This window comes from Ochlerotatus camptorhynchus, unplaced genomic scaffold, assembly GCF_037179485.1.
Source record: "Ochlerotatus camptorhynchus isolate MF236.1 unplaced genomic scaffold, CSIRO-AGI_Acam_v1.1 ptg000165l, whole genome shotgun sequence".
Classification (NCBI taxonomy): Eukaryota; Metazoa; Arthropoda; class Insecta; order Diptera; family Culicidae; genus Ochlerotatus; species Ochlerotatus camptorhynchus.
In genome coordinates, this window is record NW_027040655.1 from 103,818 (window position 1) to 113,131 (window position 9,314).

Consider the following 9,314-nt stretch of genomic DNA (forward strand, 5'->3'; position numbering starts at 1 on the left):
TCCAAAAACTAGTTGAATTTGAGAAGCACACAAAACATAAAGGTGATTGAATTTCTGTTCGATTGCAATACTCTCAAATTGATTCTAGTAAGAATAAGAAATCCTCGGAAAAATTCTAATTGGAATGTTCGATTGGCTCAGAGTTTGACAGTTCATTTGGATCAAAACATTCTCTCCGCCCATCTCTCCCTCTGAGTATTTCTAGTGGAAACTAGAAATACTCAGAAGGAGAGATAGGCGGAGAAAACAAAATACAATTCGGCAGCAGGGATTTGTTCCTAAATTATCTTGCAACCCTTGCTAGAAGCTAGCATTCCAAATGACTTTTATTTTTGATTCGATTTACGTGCAAAATAATAATTAATTGCATTGCAATATTTTGCACAGTTCTTGGTGCCATTTATTAACTAACGAAGATAGAGTTAGAATGTTGTTTTTGATTCCAAAAACTAGTTGAATTTGAGAAGCACACAAAACATAAAGGTGATTGAATTTCTGTTCGATTGCAATACTCTCAAATTTATTCCAGTAAGAATAAGAATCGAACGGAAACAAATCTAATAGGAATGTTCAATTGGCTCAGATTTTGACAGTTCATTTGGCTCAAAACATTCTCTCCGCCCATCTCTCCCTCTGAGTATTTCTAGTGGAAACTAACGGTTCTAAATTCTGGATCAACAATAGAAAAGGGCCCATGAGCATTTGTATACAAACCGTTCTAAAGCCCTTTCCTCAAAAAGCGAAGGCCGCCCACGCAAACAAACACTATCATCGGATAGGGGAAAGATTCCCCTACACGATGATGGTGTTCGTTTGCGTGGGTGGTCTTCGCTTTATGCGGAAAGGGCTTTCGAAAGGTTTGTTTACAAATGATGGCCCTTTTCTATTGTTCATCTAGAATTGGCTCACTACTTGACTAACCTATTGGTCCCAAGCAAATCGATTAACGTACCCCGTTCTAGTCGAAATTCTAGTACTATGCTATGTTTGTTTTGATTCGCTATGAAAGTTTGACAGATAACATCAGGGGTGTGTGGATTCATGCAGAACATGCAGGGGTGAGTGAAATAGCTTGGGACTGCTTGGGACCGTTGTTCTGGTACTGAGTGAGCCAAAAATAATAATGATTATCTTCGGGACCCAGTGCTCTTAGAGTTACCTCTATGGTATTACCATAGAGGTAACTCTAAGACCACTGGGTCCCGAAGAAAATCATTATTATTTTTGGCTCACTCAGTACCAGAACAACGGTCCCAAGCAGTCCCAAGCTATTTCACTCACCCCTGCATGTTCTGCATGAATCCACACACCCCTGATGTTATCTGTCAAACTTTCATAGCGAATCAAAACAAACATAGTGTAGTAATAGAATTTCAACTAGAATAGGGCGCGTTAATCGTTTGCTTGGGACCAATAGGCTACTAAAGTGGTGAGCCAATTTAAAATCGTTAGTTTCGTATTGATTGTTGGTATTACACTGAAGTCTTTTTTTAAACGGTTTTTTTATGCGGTTTTTTTACACGGTTTTTCGCGATTGACACGGTACGTTTTTAACGATTTCTCGATAACGATAAAACCTTTTGACTTGATTCCAATCACATTATCCATTTCAAACTATAGGTAATCAAATGGCATACTTAAAAAAAATCAAAATTTTTGGTGTAAATACAGAAATTTTTAGAACGACCCAAATTTGAGTTTAGTTCACTCATAATCGCCAAAAGTGCAGGAACTCAGCGATGAGTAAAATTTGTCTCATGGTTTCCTGTGGAAAACCTAAAAAATCTGCCGGAAAATGAGGAAATTGACGAAAATTTTATTCAGTCTCGGAGTAGTATATAGACTGAGTGAATCCAATCTTTACTTTTCTCAAATTCGGGAATTTTTCCCTGGAAAATCCTTGAAAAACCTGGGAAAACATGAGACAAATTTACTTATCGCTGAGTTCCTGCACTTTTGGCGATTATGAGTGAACTAAACTCAAATTTGGGTCGTTCTCATTCGCCGTGTAGCTGACTGTAATACCAACAATCAATACGAAACTAACGATTTTAAATTGGCTCACTACTTGACTAGCCTATTGGTCCCAAGCAAATCGATTAACGTACCCCATTCTAGTCAAAATTCTAGTACTACACAATGTTTGTTTTGATTCGCTATGAAAGTTTGACAGATAAAATGAGGGGTTAGTGGATTTTCCGTTGTTTCGAGGGGTGAATCGATTAGCTTAGGACCGAAGATAGTACCAGAGCTGAGCCAAAAAGTTGAGCACGTTTCTTCGGGACCATCTGGCCGTTTTCTCGTGCTACTCTAATTTTTCAAATCTGGCTGAAAAAGTGAATTGTAGCTGAGGGAATTCTTGATCTTATGATATCATTAACTCATTTTTGGCTACTTAGTCCCTTATGACTTAACGCCGACCATATGATCTTGTATAGTAATATGTAATGCTGTTTTACATTCAAAATCGTCCATTTATATGTTTACTGGTCTGAGTAAAAGTATTCTGAGGGATTCTGAGTCTAATTTGGTGCAAATGCGCAATAATGGGTTGAAAGCTTCACATGCTAACGGTTGGGGTGCTAACATGCTAACGGTATCTCAACAACCGTAAGGTTGCCATCCACCGCTCACGTAGTCTTCCTTTACCTTCCTTCAGCATCCTTTCGAAAAGCAATTGTGTCTTCCTAGGAGCATGAGTGGTGATCTTACGGTGATTCCAGTATATCTCTGGAACCGTGTGTTGAGTCGGCTTGAATCTACATATACTAGAAGATATTTCTGGAGCCATCGAAAAACTTCACCCCATTTCAAAAGCCACATGTGAAAAGGGCACACCAGTCTTCTGTGAACAAACCCTTGCAGTCCCTTCTCTCGTCACCCAACAACATCGCATATGATGGGACCGCGAGAGTCAAGGCATGCGAAACAGCGCACGGCGATGGCGCCCTGAGAGAGCGCATTGAGATGTTTCAATGAAACAGTCGCATGTGATTAAATACATGCATCGCATTGAGAGAGCAATGCGATGAGACAAAAAAAAAATTGAATCCCTCGAATTTGTTGAGAGCGTGTACCTTGTCGCGCGCATCGTTCTGGTCTCTCTTTTGTACAATTAATGTAGCACACCATGGATTTGAGAGTCATGCGACGCTCCGTCTCACAGCTCGCTGTCAAATTTGTTTTTTTTTTCCTTTGATTTGTTTTCCGTCGATCTTGTTTTCCGTGCTGAGCACCAATGCTACCGACGCCAGGGAGACAGCTCCCACACCTGGACCCTACCTACGACCCATCAACTCATGAACCGGGGACCAACGGCTTTACTTCCCTTCCGAAGGAAGGCGTGATCAGAGATGTTATGCCTCAAAACACCCCGGCGGCGCCGACTGGGATTGAACCCAGGCCTGCTGGGGTGAGAGGTAATCACGCTTACCACTACACCACCGGCGCCGCTATTTGTCAAATTTGTGTACGCGTGAGATTTCCGGAAGCCTGCTGCATACACGCTATTTTGAGGTTACTCATTTTTGAGTCGAAAATCACTCAGTTCAGCCAAATGGGAATTTTCTCAGAAATGGGTTAACATGCTTTTATTCATATTTGAGTAAACGTGCCTATGTAGGAAACTGGGTAACGTTTAGTCAGATGTTTACATTTGTCAACTGAATAAACCTTCCCCATTTCGATAGGAACGAATGAGTGCCTCATGAATGCTTTATATCAAAGATATCTAATTAACAAGATATCCCACTCATACAAGGCATATAGTTACCACTCTTATGGGATCGCAGTGCCATCTGTTGAGTGTACATTGAAACTGTTGGGAGTTCCCCGCCAACTTCACCATCAGGGCTCAATAACTGACAGGTGTCAACGCGGACGTTGATGATCAACCGAGAAAAGAGGACGATACCATCCTCGAAGTCATCATCATTATATTGCGATAGCACACTGAACCAATATGACATATTCCTGTTATGTGGAAATCTTATAAATTTGCGCTATAAGATAATCCATTGAAAATTATATGATTGAAAATGTGCCAGGTAAATTCTATATGAATATCTGATACATTTACAATGCTGATAATTTGGTAACTTCTATATGATCGTCGTATGATAAATGAAAATCGATCAAATTATAATAATTAACTGAAATGGATTTGAAACCCATAAGCATAAGCTACACTTTTCACCACAATATAATATATGTGTCATAAATCAATCGAAGTAAAGTTTGTGTGAAAATCACATGAAATTTACTTCTTTTGACACATATATTTAATCGATTTCTAAAAATAAATCGAAAAATAAACATCAGGCAGTGGGAGCTTTCACAGTTGTGCCTTTTTTTATTGTAGCTGATTTGGGATTCGATCAAGGACTTTTGAGGTGTGATGCTTTCGGTGTCTGCGCTCGATTTCACTGGGCCACGACTGACTTCAAGATTGAGCTCGTTCAAATAGCATGAAGTAAGAACAGCTCTCCCGACATGGAATGCAGTGCAACGTTATGCTCGTTTTGCTAGAGTGAAAACAAATAGCACTGACAAATTTATGTTCCGTTTCGGTGGTGTGGTTTGTTCAAATCTTTCTTAATGCACCTGTGTGCAATAAATCAACGACTAAATTATATAAGTTGATGTAACTGGTTCATGAAGTTCGAGTACTAGGGCTGGAATCTGAATTAGCCGTGTAGAAGGCTTACAATTAGAATCGTAGCAAAGTAAATATTGCAGTAGAATCATTTTTTTTTTTCAATCTCAATACATTCTTTTCCGGAAACAAACAAAGATTATTCAATACAGTATCATTGTTGTTAGTAGTATTTAGTTAAACTAATCATTTTAATGAGTGTACGATAACATCGTTGAAAATTGTTTCAATAATTTATAAAGAACAATCATGTAAGATGTATTTTATTGGGAGCGATATTCAGCCCAGAAAAACATGCAAAAACAAACGTTTGCTGTTGGATTTCTTAAAAGGCATATCTATATGACTATTAAATGATTGGGATGGATCTGTTTACAATCTTTAAACCTCAAAAATCAAAGGAAGCTATTCCAATGAGATATACATGTTTTCCTATACTGCAAAGTTAAATGACAGTCCAATAGTTTCTTCATGTCTGTTTACACGCGGCATATCAACAAACGTCAAAAATCATTAAATGCAACTCCAATAAAATATACATCATTATCTTATAAGATATACATTTTAGTGAGCAATATTCATCATGAAAACAGGTATATTTTACTGGATTTTCTCATATTGCAAACTTATATGATTTTCCATTAGTTTCTAGATGTCTGTTCCCACCCATGACATATCAACAGTTTTTCACCATGAAATATATCAGACAATATTCATATACTTATTACCTATCGCTAACCACGTTCGAAGCAAAGTATTATCAAGTACTAAGTATGTGAAATTACGATAGAAATCATTCCATATCGCAGTCATAGTTTTTAAGTGATAATCCAATGGAATCTATCAATCATCACATAGAATGAATAAATCTGCTGACATTGCTATGTTATAAGATGGATCCAATAAACGGTACATGTCGATTTGTTTCAGTGCAAGATTCTTACTTCTCGATAGAGCTGGAATTAGGGCCTAACAGCTTTTGTAAACAATGACTTCTCTTGATGATTTCTAGACAGTCAAAGCTCGTCTATGCAAATCAACATCCCCAACGGGTAGGGGAAGACTTCAATTCCTAGAAAACATCGAGAGAAGTCATTGTTTACAAAAGCTGTTGCGCCCTAATTCCAGCTCTATCTAGACTTGTTAGTGATTGCTCCGATTTTCCATCATTACCACTTCATTAGCGTTAGCGTTAGCGTTGTTATGATATACTTCGTAGATTGGATACTAGCGACACTCACGTCTCTTCTGAAATTCTCTGTTAGACTACTTTCAGGAATAATGCTGAGGAGTAAACATTGGTTCCAATCTAAACAAGAGTAACAGAAGCATGACTGTCGCTATTCCCGGCCACGCCCATCTTTACCATAACTAGGGATAGGGAAGGAAATGTTGATGTAGTACTTACTTAACGAGAGGCCACCGACTTAGCGACACCCTCATAAGTGCTACGGAGTTGGAGGGTTGGGTAGGGTATTCGGTTAGGATTCACCTCAAGTTGGCGATGCAACCAAAAGTATGAATTGTTTATTTGTTGTTTATTTAATCTCTCGATAGCCGGCTATCGAAAGAACATATTAATTTTGTTTAGTGATAATGAATTTTAAGAGTCATGATGGAGAGCTTGGGATTAAACCCATGATTTTCTGCTCAGTAAACAAAAACGATCCCTCCAGGGTCATCGAGCATCTCAGAACCATAACGCTTCGCGACAATACAGGACTACGTTTTCGCTTGATATGCAAATAGTTTCCGAGGTTAATGTCCAATATCAAATATACAAATGATGGTGGCGATTTATTGTGCTGTGGAAGAGCTTGGGGTTAAATCCATGATTTTCTGCTCAGTAAGCAAAATCGATCCCTCGAGGGTCATCGAGCATCTTATAATCCACAGCGCTTTGAATAACTATTATTTACGATAATTACATGAAATAAATAAAATATAAACTACAAACAAAACGTGACTGCTAAAATCTCAAAAAGATATTCTCACAGATTTTCTATCATTACCACTTCAAGACCAATAACTGAAATGGCCTTAACTCCATTTTGTAAACAAACCTTGTAAGGCCATTTTCTCGCGAACCGAAGTCCGCAAAGGCAAACCAACATAATGAACAGGTAGGGGAAATTCTCTTCTACCCGATTGTGGTTTAGGTTTGCAAATGAAGGTTTCGGTTCGCGAGAAAATGGCCTTACAAGGTTTGTTTACAAAATGGAGTTAAGGCCATTTCAATTGTTGGTCTTGACTTTATACGCAACAGAAACACTTGAGAAAACATTCACACCTCCAAGCACGCATCATGATGTGCTTGTAATATGTGTTGCTTTCGAGCGAAAGAGTTTCCAATATACCACCGGTATTAGCAACCGGTGGAAACTAATGGTTTTAAATTGACTCACTACTTGGCTAGCCTATTGGTCCCAAGCAAATCGATTAACGTACCCCATTCCAGTCGAACTTCTATAGTACTACACTATGTTTGTTTTGATTCGCTATGAAATATCGACAGATAACATGAGGGGCTCATTGTTTTTCCTATGTTTCGAGGGGTGCATCGATTAGCTTGGGACCGAAGATAGTACCAGAGCTGACCAAAAAGTTGAGCACGTTTCTTCGGGACTATTTGGAGTGTGTGCAAATGGGAGAAACACACACTCTCTGTTGAGTGTTGTGCGACTCTGAGGCGCTTTCCAGCCCATGTGACACATCAAATCACATGAGTATACCACAAAATTATGATCATGGATTGTCTAAAAATTAAGGTGAAAATTAGGTTCTCTTCGTATGGGTTTGTGTTCTGGGCTCAATTTTCTCGTATAAACCCATTTTACGTACAAAACGATACCCTCTTCGCATCTACCCCTTCTCTTCTGAAAATCTAAACCCATAATCACAACTTTTGCTTATTTTTTTTTCAATTTTCAGCAAACCGGTTGAAATAAATGTTGGCAACGGAATCTTCGCAACCCAAGGTAGAGAATTTGATAAAAAGTACCAATTAATTGCCGAAAAGCTCTACAATATCAACACGCAATACTTGGACTTTGAAAACCACACGCAGAGTGCAATTCGTGCCATCAACGAGTGGGTCAAACTGCAGACCCGAGGTAGAATACCGGAAATCGTATCACATCTCAATACCGACACCATGCTTGTGATCGCCAACACCCTGTATCTCAAGGCAGAATGGGAAGTACCTTTCCTCAGAGACGGAACCAAGCCTAGGCAATTTTACCCAGATGGACCAAAAAATCCGGGTAAAGATGTTCCGACGATGGTCCATGGTGGCTGTTTCCCGTACTTTTACTGGAAGGATATGAAAACAAAGGTGATTGGAATTCCGTACAAGCAAAATAATACGATGTATGTGTTTATGCCAGATGAGTCGACCAGAGACAAGGTGAGAACATTGCAAAAAGAAGTCAATGCAGCTGCTATAAACAACATCATCAGCCGAATGGTGGTTAAGACTGCTAATGTGCACTTACCAAAAATGCATCTGCAAAATTCGTTCAACCTGAAACAAGTTCTAGAACAGCTCGGAGCTTCCAACATTTTCAGCCGTGAGAATAGTGACTTGTATCGTGTTCTTACTCCAGATTCCCGGAGTGGAGCAAACACGGTCGAAGACGTTTTAGACCTATTGGAAGATACCCGACAAAATGCCGAAATGGAACTTCGCCACCTGTATACAGACTGTATTGTAACCGAGAAAGATGTCGACAACATCAATACGTGCTTGGAGTACGAAAATTGTCGTTATGGAGGTGGAGAGTGTATCTGCTGTGCACAGTTGTCGAAAGGAAGAAAACGGCGTCAAATAAGCGAAGACAAAAACAAACGTCCTTTGTATGTGAACGAGGTTGTCCATAAGGTTGACGTTGATGTCAACGAAAAAGGAACCGAAGGCGGTGCCGTAACTGCGACGCTACTGGACAGAATTACACCTTCGGTGAACTTCAAAGCTAACGGCCCTTTCCTGATGTTGATCCGTGACGAGACAACTCAACTTCCGCTGTTCTACGGTGCGGTCTATGACCCAAGCTCGTAGAAGTGTCATTCTTAATATGCTAAGAGCGAATTATTAAGATGATTGGAGTTAGCATGTCAAAATAAAATAAATTTTCTGAAAATTTTGAATCTTAAGAGAAACCTATATGTGCCACACAACACAATATTTTATGCTAAATAAATCAAATTCGATTTTGTCATCTGATTAGATCAGAGTAATTATTATTTTTCGAACAACCCACATTCATCCAGTATCACTGAACCAATATGACATATTCCTGTTATTTGGAAGTCTAATAAATTTGCGCTATAAGAAAATCCAATGAAAACGATATGATTGAAAATCTATCAGGTAAATCTTACATGAATATCTGATACATTTCCATTGCTGGTATGTAGGTAACTTTTATATGATCTTCATATGATAAATAAAAAAATTGGTCAACTTATAAGAATTAACTGAAATGGATTTGAAACCCATCAGCACAAGCTTTACATTTCACCAAAGTATCATATACATGTCATAAATCATTTTAATAAAAAATTTATATGAAAATCACAGATTTTTGACGTAGGACTACGTCTTTGATTTCTATATGGGGGTACACTTTGTGAAAACCAAAAATGGAACATGTAACAAATT

The 9,314-nt window shown here is 38.7% G+C and overlaps 1 protein-coding gene across 1 annotated transcript in view; it reads left to right on the top strand.

The window, feature by feature from the left end:
- The window catches only part of LOC135701499 (serine protease inhibitor 28Dc-like), a 72,194-nt gene extending 63,360 nt beyond the window's left edge, over positions 1-8,834 (top strand). Inside the window, exon 4 of the mRNA XM_065222312.1 lies at positions 7,586-8,834. Coding sequence (XP_065078384.1) covers positions 7,586-8,711 — 1,126 coding nt within the window. The 3' untranslated portion in view covers positions 8,712-8,834. The remainder of the gene's footprint in view (positions 1-7,585) is intronic.
- Positions 8,835-9,314: the final 480 nt, after the last annotated feature.